Source organism: Vipera berus, assembly GCF_964194415.1.
Source record: "Vipera berus genome assembly, chromosome: 10".
NCBI classification, from domain to species: Eukaryota; Metazoa; Chordata; class Lepidosauria; order Squamata; family Viperidae; genus Vipera; species Vipera berus.
The window spans coordinates 17,528,211-17,547,309 of record NC_138213.1 but is presented as its reverse complement, the minus strand read 5'-3'; the positions used below and the strand labels follow the sequence as shown (position 1 = coordinate 17,547,309).

At 44.3% G+C, this 19,099-nt stretch overlaps 1 protein-coding gene across 1 annotated transcript; it reads right to left on the bottom strand.

Annotated features, from left to right (window-relative positions):
- Positions 1-1,912: 1,912 nt before the first annotated feature.
- FBXL8 (F-box and leucine rich repeat protein 8) lies at positions 1,913-18,830 on the bottom strand. Its single transcript, XM_081335674.1, has 5 exons — positions 18,800-18,830; positions 17,011-17,203; positions 14,420-15,388; positions 13,490-13,535; positions 1,913-3,166 (listed from the first exon to the last, which is right to left on the bottom strand). The coding sequence occupies exons 2-5, from the start codon at positions 17,172-17,174 to the stop codon at positions 2,315-2,317; spliced, it is 2,031 nt and encodes a 676-aa protein (XP_081191800.1). The 5' UTR covers positions 17,175-17,203; positions 18,800-18,830; the 3' UTR covers positions 1,913-2,314.
- Positions 18,831-19,099: the final 269 nt, after the last annotated feature.

Here is a 19,099-nt window from a genome sequence, read left to right as displayed (position 1 = left end):
CATAATCCAAACTAGGTAACATAAGCAGTGGGAGGAGGAGGAGGAGGAGGAGGAGGAGGAGGAGGACTGTGGGGTCCTTGAGTTCTCTGGGTTTGGTAATTTTCTTGCAGACATTTCATTATCCAAACTAGGTAACATCAGCAGTGCGAAGAGGAGGAGGACGACGACGATGACAACGACGACTGTGGGGTCCTTGAGTTCTCTGGGCTTGGTTATTTTCTTGCAGACATTTCATGACCTAGCTAGGTAACATCTTCAGTGCTAGAAGGGAGTGGGGTTTGCTCTCATTTTATACACTAGCGGCTTTTCCTATCAGTTTTGGTGGGATGGTCATTCTCTTACTTGATTAGGTTATTTACTGTTTGTCTATCTGGTTGTAAATAGCAGCCTAATCAATGAACTACCAAGAACATGGAAGGCAGGAGGGGGAGCCGAAGACCGAACAACCAGCGTGTGGAAGATAGCTCCGTCCACTGAAAGGCATAGGGAAGAGGCCAAGGGGAGGGTCACAAAAGGGAGCCTCCCTAATTTCCCCCAGAGCCAAAGGAGAGGAGGGCAGAAACATTTTCAGACTTTGCAAGATTGAGGTTAGACCTCGAGAGGTTGTCCACACAGGCAGAGCAAGGATAAGGAACAGCTCTTATCTTGATTATAAGGCTGCATTAACAGAAGGTTGCAAGTCTGAAAGTACAAATCCTCTCCCATCTGCTTTCATAGCTCCAGGAAACTAGGGTGGGTCCCTTCTTAGACATCTGTCAGCGCCCCCCACCCCCATTCCTTCTGCTGGCTCAGCTGCCTCTTATCTGACCATTGTCTAGTCCAGGGGTAGGCCACCTTGGCTCTTTTATGACTTGTGGACTTCAACTCCCAGAATTCCTGAGCCAGCATGGCTGAGCTTGGAAACCTCTCCCTTTCCCCTCAGCGTGGCTGGCTCAGGAATTCTGGGAGTTGAAGTCCACGAGTCATAAAGTGGCCTAGTCCAGGGGTAGGCCACCTTGGCTCTTTGATGACTCGTGGACTTCAACTCCCAGAATTCCTGAGCCAGCATGGCTGAGCTTGGAAACCTCTCCCTTTCCCCTCAGCGTGGCTGGCTCAGGAATTCTGGGAGTTGAAGTCCACAAGTCGTAAAAGAGCCAAGGTTGCCTACCTCTGGTCAAGTCTGTGGCTCTTCTTGACATCAACCCTTATCTCTACAGGTAATCCTCAAAATATGACTGTAATGGAACCCAGAATTTTCTTTGTGACTCATGATGGTTTTAAGTCGAGGGACCCACATGACTGTACTGGATTTTATGACTTTTTTTTGCAGTAGTCCTTAAGCAAATCCCACAGTCGTTAAGTGAATCTATGTATTCCTACAGGAGATTTTTTTAGAGGCCGGAAACCAAAGTCGTCAATCATGGTCATGGGACCACAGAATGCTTCAACTGGATGTAGAGGTGAGCCAGTTGCCAAGCATTTAAACCATCGCCAAGGGGGGGTGGGCAGCCAGTGGAATCAGGTCATAAGTAATCTTTTTGGGGAGTGGGGAGTTCATCCTATCTTTGATGGCTGCTAAGCAACCAGTCATTAAGCAAGAAAGACCTCTACATCTCTGGAAAGAACTTTAGTGTCAATGCAATTAAAAACAGAATGACAAAAGAACTTTCCATTGCGGAAACTTGAGCAGCTTTATGTCATGAGAAACCACAAGTCAGGACCAAACTCTAGAGATGCTCAGAGGCTACTTAAAACCTTCGCTCGACAGGCTCTGCATCTCTTGACTTTGACTTAATGCAACGTGGGACCTGCATTAACCAAAAAAAGTGACTTTTTGCCCAGGCAAGCATTTAAAGAAACAGCAAGAAAACTATAAACTGTTCATTATGTGCAAATCTTTATTGTGAATCAAGTTACCATGATGTTTGCCCAATAAACAAGAGTTAGAAAATTTTAAAATCTGCAGCTGAATGAAAATTCAGAATGCAGAGTAAACAAAATGTTGCATTGTTCCCAAGAATTCTGTGCTTTTTTTTCTGTGACTGACTGTGCCTATATAGAGGTGTGGGGGGGGTTGGGTTTTTTTTGTGGGGGGGAGTTATTAAAAAAAAAGTAAAGATCCTTTATGTATGTGCCTGGATCAGGCGATTAATAAAATGGATCTGTACAGCAATATTGAAATAAAAGAAAGCGATTTTAAAAAGCAATTTAAATAAAACCGTTTTATTTAAATTGCCCACTCCATGGGAAGAAAGTGCATCGTACCCCTTTGTGCCCCAAATCGTGTTGCATTTACGCTTCAGAATTGGGGAGATTCACCTGCATGCTGGCCAACTTAGGGGCACATAACTGGTAACATACAAGGCAAGAGTTCGGCAGAAAGAGTGTAATTTCTCAAACCGGGGCAGTGCGAGAGAAACGTATCCACCACCTCTTGGCTAACCACGCAGTAACAATGAACTTCCTTCAGATGCCTGCACTTCATGGCCAATTCAACCAGCGAGGAGTTGAGAGCATCCGAAGAGGCCGTGTAAAGGATGAGCCTCTCCAGGGTCTGGCTGTAGCAGTTGGTGATCAGCCTCAGTTGATCAGTCATGCCGTGGAGGTAATTAAACTGCAGAGATTTAATGGGGATGCTGGCCCCGAGGACCCCGGGAATCCTGGTGGGGTCCACCATGGCAGCAAATTCAATCTTCACCCGGAATTGGGGGTGTCTCCTGCTCACCGCGACCCAACATTCTTCGGGAATCTCCTTCTCCAGACCTTCGTACAGAATGTCCAAACACTTGAACGGACCCCTGGTGGGCTTCTCCAATTCTTCGAAGAGGCCCTTGGAGAGGCTGGTGTAATAAATTCCTAAAACCTCAATTTTCGGGCAAATCCGCACCACCTGCATGATGGTCTCAGGTTTCAGGATGATCACCCCAGGAACTCGGTTGTTGATCAGCAAAGTGCGGAGGTTGGGGCTGGTGGAAGCCAGGAGCAGCACCGTCCCGTTGTCCAGGATGAAAGGCATCTGGCGGAGGTCGACGTATTGCAGATCCATCTTATAGTTGCTTTGGCAAAGGCAGCGGATACTCTGCAGGACATCCTGGCCGGAATAGAAGTAAGGACTCAACCCCTGGCAAACAATGCACAGCGCCCGCAGCCTGGCCTTCCTGTAGGCCAGCATGTCCAAGGTTTGGGTGACAAGCCTTCGGTTTAACTCCAAGTACTGGTTGAGTACAATCTTCAGGTGCCTGATATGGACCAGGTATGCTCGTAGCTCCCTTAATATGCAGGCTTCATCTTCATCTTCAAAATTAAAACTGAAAAGATGTGGGAGGGGGAGGGGAAGAGGAAAGGGACAAAGAAACCTTAATGAAGCCACCTAGCAAATTCCCTGACAGGACATTTGAGGTCCTTGCAATTCTGACCTCATTTGCAGGTTAAGTGCTCGACTTACAACAAGTTATGACGGCACTGGGGGAAAAAAACAAAGACTTACAACTGTTTTTCACACTTGCCACCGTTGGAGCATCCCTGTTTTCACGCAATCAAAATTTGGATGCTTGGCAACTGGCATGTGCTTATGACGGTTTCCGTGTGCCGGGATCATGAGATCACGTTTTGCGACCTTCTGACAAGCAAAGTCAACAGGCAAGCCAGATTCACTTAACAACCCAGTTACTAACAACTACAACGATTCACTTAGCAACGATGGATAACTGTAGGCGGGTTTGTTATAGAAATGGCTATGAAGCCGCGTAAAAGTAAAAAGTTGAGGTTGGATGCTATCGTCTTGTTCTACTGCATCAAAGGGAGTCGGAAGTCAATGCCTTCTCTTTTCTTATTTTTCTTACACTTTTCCCTTCCCTTCTCCCTGCCTTATCTTCCGACTGTTTCCTTTTGCATTTTATATTATAAATTGATTTTTTTAAAAAAAAAGAATGGGCACAACTGTGGCAAGGAAGGTGGTAAAATGGGGCAAAACTCACTTGTCTCACTTAGCAACCGAAATTTCAGGCCCAATTGTGGTCGTAAATCGAGGACTATCTGTGTGTGCCTTCTAGAACAGGAAAAAAAAAGGAAGCAGAGTGATTTCAGGGTTGAGTCTTGCTTCCGTTTCCTTGAGCAGTTAGGCAAACGTAAAGGTGCGTGCTAGTCGTTTCCGACTCTAGGGGCTGGTGCTCATCTCCGTTTCAAAGCCGAAGAGCCAGCGCTTGTCCGAGGACGTCTCCGTGGTCATGTGGCCGGCATGACTAGATGCCAAAGGCGCACGGAACGCTGTTACCTTCCCACCGGAGTGGTCCCTATTTTTCTACTTGCATTTTTACGTGCTTTCGAACTGCTAGGTTGGCAGAAGCTGGGACGAGTAACAGGCGCTCACTCTGTTACGCGGCACTCGGGATTCGACCCGCCAAACTGCCGATCGACAAGCTCAGCATCCTAACCCACTGAGCCATCGCGTCCCTTAGGCAAGGTAGGAGGCAGTAATTTTAAGGTGGGTAATTTCACCCTCTTTCTGCAAACCAGGCCATCCCCTGGGGTCACAACCACCATGTTCTTCCTGTGGGGCTTCTCATGGTGTAGAACACCTTGAGGGCCCATCAGAATCCGTACTTATCTCGAGGCCCTGGTGGCACAGAGGTTGGAACACAAGACTGCAGGCTACTTCTGCTGACTGCCAGCTGCCAGCAGTTCGAGTCTCACCAGCTCCAGACTGACTCAGCCTTTCCTCCTTCCGAGGTCGGTAAAATGAGGAACCAGATTGTTGGGGGGCTCTGTAAACCGCTTAGAGAGGGCTGGAAAGCAGTATGTAAGTCCAAGTGCTATTGCTATTGCCCTTCCTTCCTTCCTTCCTTCCTTCCCCCTCTCCCTTCCTTCCCTCACTCCCTTCCTTTCCATCCATCCATCCTGAACAGTGGTTAGAATGCAGTACTGCAGTCTAACTCTGCTGACTGCCAGATATTTGATCCTGACCGGCTCAAAGTTGACTCAGCCTTCCATCGTTCCGAGGTCAATAAAATGAGGACCCAGATTGTTGGGGGCTGATTCTGTAAACCACTTAGAGAGGGCTGTAAAGCAGCGTGAAGCGGTATATAAGTCTAAGGGCTATTGCTATTGTCCTTCCTTCCATCCATCCATCCATCCATCCATTGTGGCCTAACTCTGCCCACTGCCAGCAGTTCAATCCTGACACGCTCAAGGTTGACTCAGCCTTCCATCCTTCTGAGGTCAATAAAATAAGGACCCAGACTGTTGGAGGCTGATTCTGTAAACCACTTAGAGAGGGCTGTAAAGCAACGTGAAGTGGTATATAAGTCTAAGGGCTGTTCTATACATACATTTAAAAGGACCCTGGCATACAGGCTGGTCCCTGACTTGAGACCATTTGTTTAGCAACCGAATTACAACAGTCCTAAAAAAAGAGACTTCAGATCAGTGTTTGCATTATGGTTAGATCACGGCATTCCCAAGGTCACTTGATCCAGATCTGAGCACTTGGCAAGCAGCATGTATTTATGACAACTGCAGATCTCTGAGTCACTTAATCATCATTTGTACCTTCTCAGCTGGCTCCCAACAAGCAAAGGCAATGAGGAAAGCTGCATTTGCTCAAAAAACATGTAGTTGGCTTAACAGCTGCAGTGAGACACATAACCACCAATGCAAAAAAAAAAGTCGTAAAATCAGCACAGCTCACTTAACCACCACCTTACATTGTGACTGTAAGTCGAGGACTAGCTATAGTGCAAAATAGACCATCACCCTTCTCGTACTACTTAGCCCCAAAATATTAGAGACCATCCTGATGGGCTGTAATACAATTTTTTATTTGTTTGGTAATTGGTTCTGCTCCAGCGAGCAGCTTTTCTATAAACAGGCAGTTCTACCATGACACCTGTTAGGCATATGGTGATAGCCTACAATGTTGGGTTGAAAATATATTAACCATGATGTTGTGACTTTAAGATGTTAATTGGCCAATGGGTGTGTAAGTGTTCTCATGGCCATAAGAGGGGGCTAGGAACGTAGCTTCTCTCTCTCTCTGAATTCACTGCTCTCTACTATTACTGTTTTTGCTCTGTTTTGCTGTACTGTTGGTTTACTACTGTGATAAATCTGTACAACTGTGTATTGACCTCTGTACCGGTAAGAAGACTTTGTATTTTGGAATACTCCTTGGACTGTTGCTATTGTGTATGACCTGGACTGTTTATTTTTGACCATGCATTTTTTGTTTTTACACCACCTCAAAGTAAAATACTTTTTGCTTTTACAACTCAGTGTACTCTTGTGGTTACTGTGTGACTCTTACTGCTCTCAGTACCCTTCCTTGTCTGTGCAACTCCTTGGTAGCACAAGAAGACCTCTGCACAACAATTCCTAACAGTAAATGCAGTAAATGCACTCATTACAATGACAAATATGCCTCCAATGTAACCATAATACCACTGTTTTCCCGAAAATAAGACGGGGGTCTTATATTAATATTTGCTCCAAAAGCTGCATTAGGGCTTATTTCTGGTTAGGGCTTATATTTGGGGAAATACGGTTCTAAATGCATCTGTCTGGCTGATGATCTTAACTGGGGCTTATTTGGGGGTGGGGCTTATATTACAAGCATCCTGAAAAATCATGCTAGGGCTTATTACCTGGTTGGGTCTTATTTGGAGGGAAACACCGGCCGCAGCCTTTTCTAACAATAGATTCCCCAGGACCTTTTTTTTTACTGCACTGGTTGTTACTACACAGTAAGCCATTGTGTATTTTATTTGCCTGTTGGGTGAACACAGTCTCCGTGGCTTGTAAGCTGTGATTTATGGTTCCAGATCTTTTGCAAGATCTTTGAGGCTTGTTCAAGAAACCCAAGACAGACAAAACAAACGGCAGCTAAACCAGGTCTGAATTGCGCTATAAACAATTGCCCCTACATCTGGACGACAATGTCTGTTGAATCCTGACAGATGCCAATCTTCCTGGAAGAAACCAATAACGGATGACCTTAGCCATGCTAGGCTTAGGTGAAGGTGGAGAAATCTGATGCGGAATTTTTTTAGATCTTGATTTACCAAGAGGATCAACATTTCTCGTGTCTGCCACTAACAGCTTACACAGTCCCCTTTTATAACTCTCCAATTTTGTTTTAGCCCCAACTCACAGGGAGCCTTTTATTTTAGCACGTTTGGATGCTCACACACACACACCCGCCCCCAATTCCACCGCTAAGCAAGGCAATTGTTCAAAATTGCAACAGCGCTGAAAAAAGTGACTTTTCACCAGTCCCTACTTACGACCATCACAACCTGCCCAGGATCAGCTGATCAAAATTCGGGCGCTTGGCAACCAGCAAGTATTTACGATGGTTGCGGCATCCCAGAGTTAAATGATGGCCATTTGCAACCTTCCACCCAGCAGACCGTGGATTAGCCAGCTTTGCTTAACAACCATGTGATTCTCTTTAATTATTACAGAGATATATGCTTAACAACTATGACAAAAAAGTTTGTTCAGTTGGACAAGTCCCTTAACCACCTGGCTTAGTAACAGAAATTCCAGCCCCACTTGCGATTGCAAGTCTACCTGTACAGGCATTCCTTGACTGACCACAATTCATTTAGTGACCATTCAAAGTTATAGTGGCACTGAACAATGTGACTTATGACAGTTTTTCAGAGTTACGACCTTTGCAGCAGATGCTTGGCAATCTAGTTCGTATCTATGACCGTTGCTGTGTCCAGGGGGTGTCACATGATCCCCTTTTGCAACCTCTGGACAAGCAAAGTCAATGAAGGGAGCCAGATTCACTTAACGACCAGGTTACTAACTTATCAACTGCAGAGATTCAGTTAACAATAGTGGCAAGAAAGGTTATAAAATGGGGCAAAACTCACTTAACAAATCTCTCACTCGAACAACAGAAATTTTGGGCTCAATTGTGGCCATAAACCTACCTGTATTAATCACAACTGTTTTGCCCATGATTTGTTGAAGAAGGTTAGGGTCTATATAGGTTATATGAAGTATGTTTTAAATGTGTGTTATGTACATGTAGACTTTGAGAGCAAGCAACTAAATTTCATTTTTAATGTGTGCCATTGTGCCCACAATAAAAAATGACAATAAAGGTTATCTGTCTGTCTATCATCTATCTATCTATCTTCTGTATCTATTATCTATGTATCTATCATTATGTATCATCTAGGTATCATCTATCATCTATGTATCATCTATCTATAATTTATCTATCATCTATTATCTATCATCTATCATCTATGTATCATCTATAATTTATCTATCATCTAGGTATCTCATCTAGGTATCTGGCATCTATAATTTATCTATCAATCATTTATCAATCATCTATCAATCATCTATCAATCTATCATCTATCTATCTTTACACATTGTGCTCAGCTGTAGATCCTCAACTGCTCCGTGCCACATGACAAGCCAACCAAATGATGGCTTAAGTTGATCCCTGAGCTCCAGCCAATGAAATAGCGGCCTTGTTACCACCTGAACAAAAGCCAGCTCTTCTTCTTACCTAAGTTCTGTGAAACTCCAGACAGCGGAGGAATCCACAACTGCAGCCCATTTCTTGCACACGTGTAAAACAGTGTATCTGTCTCTAACCGACAGGAAGGAGAACACATTGGCCATAATTTCTTCTGGCATATAGTTCCAAAGATCGTCAGTCACGTCAGACATCCTCCGAGCCTCGGGGACGACTCCCTGCAAAATTAACCCCAACCCAAAACAGAAAGGAAAAGCCATGAGCAAAAAGAAACAAGCAAAAAAATTGAGTAAAGATTCATTTTTCTAAGCATTTCACTCTATGGCAGGGGTCTCCAACCTTGGCAACTTTACCACTTGTGGACTTCAACTCTTTTTAACGTTTATGATATTGCAAACTGACCAGAGTTGATGTATGGGTTAAATGAGTGGCACAGAAATTCAATACATAATAAATAAAATGTATAATATTTAAGCCTAGTTTTCTGGGCTGAATCCACTCCAGGCGATTTGGTGATAGTTCAGAGTATTGCAAGAACCTTCTAAAATGAACAGGACAAATCACAACCCATTTAACCACAAGCTTGTTGTGAGGCTCTAGGAGGGGAAGGCACCTGTGAAGCCAATTAGGGTTTATTCAATAAGCCAGGTTCAAATAAACACAGCTGCCTGCACAGCTCACTCACAATATCTCTTACTGGACTTGGCTTACCACATTTTGCACTCCCAGCCAATTCTGGCTAGCTCAACCCAGGTTTAATGAAATAATTTAGCGCAACATCTAGGTTTCCATGACACACTTTCCTGCAAAGTAGCCAGTCACTGCTTTGGTTAGGAGCAAGTAGCTTTCAATCATTTCCCTTTACATGCTGGGTTATAAGCTGCCCAGAGCGATAGGGCGAGTTGGGTGGCAGATAAATTTAATAAAATAAACCGCATCACATCCAAAGGTCATCAAAGGGGCACTTCTAAATGTTATAGGACAGGGGTCCTCAACTTTGGCAACTTTTAAGACTTGTGGACTTCAACTCCCAGAATGCCTCAGCCAGCTTTGCACACATCCGTAGGGTACCTAATTTGGCAAAAGTTACTCTAAGCGTACCCCAAAGATGGCAGTTACTACACAGTCGTATGCCGGTAAAAGTAGAATATTTACCCAAGATTGAAATGAGCGCTCTTTGAGTTTGGTTGTTTTCTTGCAGACGTTTCATGAGGAGTAGTAGACTTTATTGTCATTTCAACAATATACAATACAGTACACAGGGAAACGAAACAACGTTTCCCCAGGAACAAGGTGCTACATCAGACTACACAATCAAAAGAAGAACAAAAGACAAACTACACATAACTCTAAACTAAAAACTTAAAAAACTACAAATAGAAGTATTTATAGTTCAAGTTTCTTCGTGTTGAGAACTCTAATGGCTTGTAGGAAGAAACCGTTACACAACCTGGATGTCCCAGCCCGAATGCTCCTGTACCTCTTTCCAGACTAGGTAACACCCTCAGTGTCTGCGCTAACACTGATGTGACCTATTTGGGGTAATGAAACGTCTGCAAAAAAAAACCCTCACCAAGCTCAGAGCGCACCCAGGACCTCACAGTCCTCCTCTTCGTCCAGCCTTCTCCTTCACTACGCAAACCCCACTCCCTTGTCGCACCGCTGATGTCCCTAGTCCAGGGGTAGGCAACCTGGGCTCTTTTAGGACTACTGGACTTCAACTCCCAGAATTCCTGAGCCAGCTGGCTCGGGAATTCTGGGAGTTGAAGTCCAACAGTCCTCCTCTTCGTCCAGCCTTCTCCTTCACTACGCAAACCCCACCGCTGATGTCCCTAGTCCAGGGGTAGGCAACCTGGGCTCTTTTAGGACTCCTGGACTTCAACTCCCAGAATTCCTGAGCCAGCACAGCTGGCTCAGGAATTCTGGGAGTTGAAGTCCAGGAGTCCTAAAAGAGCCCAGGTTGCCTACCCCTGCCCTAGTCTGCGGAATGAGACGTCTCAAGAAAACCACCAAGCTCAGAGTCCCCCCCCCCTCCAAGAGTTGCATGCATTGAGCAAAGCCAAGGAACTTAAGTTACTCCCAGGAAAGTTAGCCAGGGTTTGCAAATACTGCGAGCGCGGGGGCCGAGTCTCAGCGGTTCAAGCATCCCACTCGAGGGCCAAAAAAAACCCACAAACCCCGCAGGCTCCCAAATAGCTCACCTTCCCGCCGACCAGCAGCCTGGCTCGCCGCGCATCGCGCCTTCCTTTTTCTGCCTCAGCTCCACGTGGTTCCCGAGCGGCACCTGCGCGCAATTAGCGGCTCCGCTGCCGGTCCTAGACGGCGGCAGGTAGGTGGAGTGCGCATGCTCGGAGCCCGGGGAAGCGCCTCACCTGGTCCTTTAACTCTTTCCACCCCGGAGGTGGTTCTCTCTCTCTCTCCCTCCCTTTTTTTCTTTCTTTTTCTCTTTTTCTTTCCCTTTCTCTTTTTCCCGTTTTTCTTTCTTTCTCTTTCTCTGTTTTTCTTTTTTTCTCTTTTTCTTTCTTTCTTTCTTTTCCCCCCTCTCTCTTTTCTCTTTCTCGTTCTTTTTCTCTCCTTTTCTCCTCTCTCTCTCTCTCTCTCTCTCTCTGTCTTCAATCTGGCCATTCTCTTCCTAGCTTCACAAAAAAAGAAAAGAATAAACCACGGTTTCCGCGGCAGGTGAAGCCACGTAGCCACCTGTTGGCTCGGTGCATTGCAGGAGCCCAGCCGCTGTGGCTTGCAGTCCATTATTTTACAGCTTAGTGTTTTGGGTTATGCTAGCTCAAAGGTGGCTTAATAAGCCATGGCTAAGCAGACTGAGGCTTAACTTGTTTAGTGGATGCCTGGTCTCTATAAGAGGAGGCTCATTCGGCAACCTCTGTTGGATGGTGGTTGGCTTATGGCTTAAAGGGAGATGCATACTGGAGAGGCAAGGCAGTGGAAAGGTGAAAAAGTGAATTGGGACTTTATTTTCCCCCCACTACATCTGCTTAGAAGAGTAATTTTATTAGTGTCTCTCTCTCTCTCTCTCTCTCAACCTGTACACCGATTTTCCCAACCAGGTACTTTCCAGGTTTGTTGGCTCTCAAATCCATAATGCCCAGCCAGAATTGCTCTTATTATAGCATCAACCTTGTGAACTCTCAAGTTTTGTCTTTTCACTATGTGTCCAAAATGGACAGTGATTAATATATGTATATATTTGCATGGGAATTACAGTAGCTCCAAGTGGTTGTTTTCTTGCAGGCATTCCCATTACCCAATGAAATACAGGGATAATTTTAAGGGATAATTTAATCTTTTTAAATTGTTTTTTAACTTTTGTATTTGTATTGCTGATTTTAAATACCCTGTAAACCGCCCTGAGTCCTTCGGGAAAGGGCGGTATATAAATCTAATAAAATTAAAATTAAAATGTATGCATATAGCATGTGCATATGTGTGTTATGTATGTGTATGAGTAGAAATACACTTTCAAGTAGCGGCAACAGATTTTCATTTTTAATGTGGGCCAGTGTGCTCACAGTAAAATTGACTAAAGTTATCTTATTATTAATTATTTAAAACTGCCTTCCTTAACAAGGATATGTCCTACATGTGTGAACTTTTACATCACTTTCCCAAATTCCCATGAACAGCCACATCGGCTGGTTCACATGTTACACTAAATCAAATTGATCCTAATCACAAGGTTGACAAATTCACACTCTGAACTAAATCATAGTAACCTGTTCTTCTTTGCCTTAGCTTGACATGTGAATCAAGCCATTGTGGGTTATAACCCGATGGCATGTTTTTTTATCGTGGTTATTGAATAAATCACAATTGGCTAGATATGCAACCGAAATAAACCTCACTGTAGTGTATTAAAATGGTGCAGAGCAGATGAGTGTGGTCAGTAAAATGATAAAATGCTGGGGTTTTTATTGTGAAGTAGGATAATAAAATATAGTATGCATTGTACTATAATTCAACAAAAGTAAAGAAAATAAACAATTCAGCAACTCAAACTCTTCTTATTAATCTAGGTCCAGTGCCAAGGAATACAAAGATATGGTGCATTTGCTGGGGAAGACATGAACATAAATAAATGTTTATATAAATAAACTAAAATTATGTGCTCACACTGTTCAGCAGTAATGGGTTTTCAGTTGGCTTGAATTGCATTTGTGGAATTTATTTCTATCCTGGTGTGTGTTTATTATGAATTCAGTTACAAAGCGCTGTGCTTGTGTACTGTCTACACTGACAACTTGATCAGCAGTTAACTTGACTTGGGACTACCTATGTGTTAAGAAAGTGCATCGGATTTTTAAATATATACTTAAGCAGTTTGCACAATCAAAAGTGTCCCTTTGTGCTTAATCAGAAGAGAGAAGAATTTGCATATGACAATAATGAAAATGTGCTGAGCATGGCTAGTGCCCGAATCCTGATAGTTCCTTCCATTTGGCATCACTGTTCCTTCTAGAGAAGAAAGGAAGGGGAGCCATAGGTATCTAGGATAGGGGTAGGCAACCTTGGCTCTTTTATGGCTTGTGGACTTCAACTCCCAGAATTCCTGAGCCAGCCAAGGTTGGCTCAAGGTTGCCAAGTTTGCCTACCCCTGAATTCTAGGAGAAGCCATGATGACATCACAGGTCTCATGACATCATTGCACAATTCATGCAAATTGCATAATTGACATCACTGCCACCATGAGGTCACGACAGGTATGACCAGGGCTTTTTTTCTCATAGAACGCTCAGAACGGAGTTCCGGCACCTTTTTTGGATGGAACCTTGTAGGGTAGGCAAGGCGGGTTGTATGAGATGTGTGAGTTCTAGCACTTTTTTCTTTTACAAGAAAAAGAGTCCTCCCTTGCCCTATCCTGTAGACCAGGGGACTCCAACCCCCAGGCCGTGGCCTATTCAGAATTGGGCCATGTGAGTGACTGGCCGAAGCACGTACACACGCAGCTCAACTTGCGCTAGTGTGGGGATTTGCATGTGCATGCCGGCCCACCGCTCACGCAAGTCAAGCTGCAGGCATGCACCCGTCTGCCACTTGCACAAGTGCTGCATGTGCGCATGCACGGTCACACGGCCCAGTTCCCCTCTCGTTCCCCCTCCCCAAGCCTGGGGACTACTGCTGTAACGTCATGTTCTCACCTCAACTAAAATGGCCTTCTGTCCATGCCTGCGTTCCTACCAGGCAAAAAGACTGCGTTCCAACATTGCATTAAGCCATGGATTGTATTTCCAAGGTTTCCTGATCCAAATGGGATGAGTTTACATAATGCCCTAACCCTTAAAACACACACACACACACACACATAAACACGCACAAAGCTCAGAGCTCTCAAGGAACAACACCTCCATTCTTGACTTCTGATGATTGGTTTCATTTTGGAGACACAAGTTGCGATCCCACCTTGGATTTTCCCTATCTTGTGGACATCAGTTAAAATAGGCTTCTAACCATGATTGCATTTCACCAGAATTCATGTATGGCACTAAACCATAGTTTGCACTGCCTAGATTTTCTGAGCCAAATGGGTTGGGCTTGCATAATTGCCTAAGCCAGGGGGTGTCAAACTGCCGACTCACAGGGCGGATACATGATGGCGAAACCGCGCCCACCCCATTGCCAGCAATGGAAAAAAAGTCGCGATACATTGCAACACGTCACATGATGTTCGAAGTTTGACACCCCCGCCCTAAGCCATAAAACACACATACATACATGCACACACTCATACTACAGCTTAGAGCTCTCAAGGATCGTCCATTCTTAATTTCTGGTCGCTGGTTTTGTTTTGGATAAACAAGCTGGGATTAACCTTGGACAATGTACCGTAATAAATAAACCATGGGCGAACCGAGTAGAGGGAAAAGCTGGGCTGAGTTGCTGAAGTCCACCTACTTGTGATGCAAAAGTAAAAACCCTTCAGCACAATCACATGATGGAGGTGGGTTGCCAAGGACTGGGTTCTTTGGAGGTTTTCAGGGTGTAGCTTTTCAATTTGGTGCACCTTGAAAGGAAAGCCTCCACCACCGCAGGGCTGACCACGCAGAAACAGTGGACCTCTTTCAAGCGGGCACATTTTCGGGCCAAACCAATGAGCGAGTCGTCCAGTTCATCCGAAGAGGTGGTGCGAAGGACCAGCTTCTCCAAAGTGCCGCTGTAGTTGTTGGTGGCAAAGCGAATTTGATACACTATGTACGTGTAAGTATTCAGCTGCAACTCCGTCACTGGGATGTTGGGCTTCAAGATGCGAGGGATCTTCCACTGTGGGACCGTGGGGTCCAATTCCAGTTGGACGTAGAGCTGGGGATATCTGTCACGCACCAAAGCCCAGAGTTCTTCCGAGATCACGGGAATGTATTTGTCCAGACGCTCACAGAAAATATCCAGGCACTTGAAAGTTGACCGCTTGGATGCCACCAGTTCCTTAAACACGTCGTCGGAAAGGCTGGCGTAATAGACCCCCAGGGTGGACAATCTGGGGCAAGCCTTCAGAAGCTCAATGATGGCCTCAGGGGTGACGTTGCAAACTAAGGTGCGGTTGTTAAGGTACAAGGTGTGCAGATTTGGGCTACTGGACGCCACCAGCAGGACGATCCCATCGTCCAGAGTGAAGGGCATCCCCCGGAAATCAACGTGCCGGAGGTCGATTTGGTTCTGGCTCTGGCAGATGCCTCCGATGCTCTGCAGGATGTCTTGGCCAGAATAGAAATAGGGGTTCTCTCCCGTGCATTCAATGCACAAGGCCTGCAGCTTCTGGTTCTGCTTGGCCAGAAGGTCCAAGATCTGGGAGACTTTCTTACGGGTCCCCTCTTTGGACTGATCAAACACCATCTTGAGGCGCTTGATGTGGCACAGGAACTGGTGCAAATGCTGCAGTGTGGCTTCATCTTCGGCAACACACCTGGAAAACCATTGGGAGGATGGGAATGAAAAAGTACCACAGTGTTGGAATTGCAGCAAATGAAAACCTAATCCTGATCATCATCTCTTTCTCTCTTTCTTGGGAATCTTCAAAACATCTGTCTGTCTTTTACTTATCTTGGAAATCTTCAAAACATGTCTGTCTGTCTGTCTATCATCTATCTATCTGCCTGCCTGCCTGCCTATCTATCATCTATCTATCTATCTATCTATCTATCTATCTATCTATCTATCTATCTATCTATCTATCTATCATCTATCATATCTATATCTATATCTCTATATCTATATCTATCTGTCTGTCTGTCTATATCTATCTATCTATCTATCTATCTATCTATCTATCTATCTATCTATCTATCTCTATATCTATCTATCTATCTATCTATCTATCATCTATCTATCTATCTATCTATCTATATCTATCTATCTATTTACTTAGAACACGTTCTATTAAAATACATGTTGGTGTTGAACTATGTATTGATATTGACAATTAACCAGTGGAACTGTTTGCCTCCAGAAGCTGTGGCTGCTCCATCACTGGAGGTTTTTAAGAAGAGACTGGACAGCTAGTTGTCTGAAATGGTGTAGAGACTCCTGCTCGAGTAGGGGGCTGGACTAGAAGACCCTGAAGATCCCTTCCAGCTCTATTCTATTCTGATGTCAGCCTTTATGTTGATCAAACTTGGAGTCACGACACACAAGCTGGCAAACACTCATCAATCATCATCTTTATACCAGATTGCTTCATGTCTCAAAGTTGATAAGAAACTGGTCTGGTAGGTTTGGAGTTGGTGTGCTGTACAAGTGCAAGTCTTTAGTCTGAATAGAGACTCCTGACAAGCCTCTTTACAACTGGTCACTACGCAGAACAGCTTCATGCCTCATTGAAATCCACTGTCTCCTTAATCATGGTTTATTGAGTAAGTTACAACTGGCAAGGTTCATACAATGCACTAAGCCATAATTACAGCTGGACACCCTAAGAGCTAGATTATATATCCTAAGCCAAAGATAAGCCACCCATAGCACATTTAGAATGGTGCATACTTGGCTAGAAAAGATGTTGGGAAAACATGTAGATTTTAAACCTGATTTTTTTTATTAGGTATAATGCCAGAAAAGCTTGACAAACAAAAAGATATACATGATTTTACATGTGACAACAGCGGCAAGAATCATATTCGCACAATATTGGAAAAATGAAGGAATACCGCCAGAGGAAGAAATAATTAAAAACAAAATACTAGATTGTGCGGAAATGGACAGACTTACTCTGAGGTTGAAAGAAAAAAGAAGAAGAAACAGAACACTATCAAACTTGGGTCTTATTTTATCAATGGCTGAAAAAAGAATAAGGGATTAGGAATTCAATTTGTATTAGTGAACGATAAAGTCACACAACACCTTTGTTGAATAAGTACTTTTGAATTGTATTTTTAAAAATCAATACTTTTTTTAAAAAAATAGAATGGGGCATGCACTTTAACCTAGTGCAAACTGCTTTTATGAGTATTGTGTCCTTCCACACCACACTCTTCCTCCTCCTTCACCTATTAAGCCCGTTCAACTACAGGACCCATCTGGCTCCATTCTTACCTGACTTCTGTATAGCTCCAGACACAGGTAGTAGAAACCGCTGCAGCCCACTTCTTGCAGACCTGGAAAACCACATGTCTGTCTTGCAGAGACAAGTAGCGAAAGATGTGGGAGAGAATTTCCTCCGGAATGTAGCTCCAGGCATCTCCTACTGTCTCTGGCATCCTTTGGGCACCTGTTTTTTCCTTCTTCGCTGAAAAAAAAGCACACACTAAATATCACTATTAAGATACGGCTGGGCAAACCCTGATCTTCTTTCCCCATAGTCAAATTTTATTATTATTATTATTTTGCATCTCCCCATCCCAGAGCGGTCAAAATGTGGTGGTGCAATTTTGCGAAGAGAGAGGAGAAATATAAAAAGAAGAAACCAAAAGCTGCTTTGGGTTGGGATTTAAAAAAATAAAATAAAATTATAGGTTGTTTTTTTTTTTAAAGAAAAACCTGTATCCCGACCGAAAAATAGATTTTAAAAATCAGATCCTTCCTCCAGTGGATTCAGAGAGCTACAGATAGTCCTTGATGTACGACCACAATTGAGCCCAGAATTTATGTTGCTAAGTGAGACAGTTGTCAAGGGAATTTTGCCCCATTTAACGACCTTCCTTGTCGCCGTTGTTAAGTGAATCCCTGCAGTTGCAAAGTTAGTAACACGGTTGTTAAGTAAATCTGGCTTCCCCCATTGACTTTGCTTGTCAGAAAGTCGCCAAAGGGGATCACACGATCCCGGGACCCTGCGACCGTCATAAGTATGAATCAGTTGCCAGGGATCTTGGATTTTGATCACGTGACCCTGGGGACGTTGCAATGGTCGTAAGTGTGTAAAATGGTCATAGGTCACTTTTTGCAGTGCCGTTATAATTTCAATCGGTCATTAAATGAATTCTTGAAAGTTGAGGACTATCTGTACTTCTGTGCTCCTATGCCACGCATGCGTGTACGTACACACACACACACACACACACACAAGCACCATACACAGCCACAGAGAAGATGCTTGGCCCTCCGCTATGAAACAGCCTGAACCCAACGTAAACTTGGCAAAGTATCCACACCGCCTTTGCCCAAGCTGGCATTCTCCATTGGGTGGGCACTGCCAGTTCCAGCATCCCAGCCAGTGGGAGGTTTGGGAAGTCCCAAATAAAAGAAAAGCCTCTTAGACACTTGCAATTGTTCCAGAATCCTGGATCTGAATTGTAAGCCGACCAGGGTCACCTGGCAGGGTGGAGGGGCAGCATAAAAAAATAATAAATAAAATACAATAAATCATAATTCAAGATCAAACTTTTCCAGACAAAGGGATGTGATAAAATGTGACTGCAGCTCCTGATCCCCACTTCTTAAAAAACATCTTCTGGTTGGCAGTTGAATGCCCAGCACATCTGGGGGACAATCCAGGAATAAAAGCAGGGATTTATTAGCACCAGGGAATTTTCCTTCTCCTTCTCCTTCGGAGGAGGAAGAGGAGGAGGAGGAGGAGGAGGAGGAGGAGGAGAAGAAGAAGAAGAAGAGGAGGAGGAGGAGAAGGAGAAGAAGAAAAAGAGAAAAAGAGAAAGAAAGAAAGAAAGAAAGAAAGAAAGAAAGAAAGAAAGAAAGAAAGAAAGAAAGAGGGGGGAAGGGGGGGAGAGAGGGAGCGAGAGAAAGAGAGAGAAGCCAGCTGATCCAGAGACAGAAAGAGCAAGAGTCTATATCTGGCGGTGTTACGTGTCCAGCCTCCTTGGGAAAGAAATCCCGTTTTTCTCTCAAATCAGATGTAAACAGCAGGAAGAGGAACTTTCCTATCACCTACCGAGAAAGAATCCTTTCACTTCGGAGCAGAGATTCCCTCTTCCCGTCCTGCTTTCTCACCGCAGACCTGAAAAAGGAGGAGAAAAGATCAGCCGCTATTTTTACTTTCCGGAAAGAGAGAATGGATGAAGTCACTTCCTTGGATTTAAGGCACGCTTTTCTTTTTATTTGTAATACAGCCCAGCCCAAAACCGACCTTTGATTTTCCGGATCATTATCCTTGCTCATAAAAAGTGTGTCTGTTCTGCCCCCTGCACTTGCTAAATCATCAGGCGACGGAGCCCCTGGTATCGCCTTTCAA

Coding starts and splice junctions, on each gene's coding strand:
- FBXL8 (XM_081335674.1), bottom strand. CDS start 17,174: ATGCCAGAGACAGTAGGAGATGCCTGGAGCTACATTCCGGAGGAAATT. Junction 15,389..17,010: donor TGGAGCTATACAGAAGTCAG/GTAAGAATGGAG, acceptor ATGGTTTTCCAG/GTGTGTTGCCGAAGATGAAG. Junction 13,536..14,419: donor TGGCAACCCACCTCCATCAT/GTGATTGTGCTG, acceptor GCGCACATGCAG/CACTTGTGCAAGTGGCAGAC.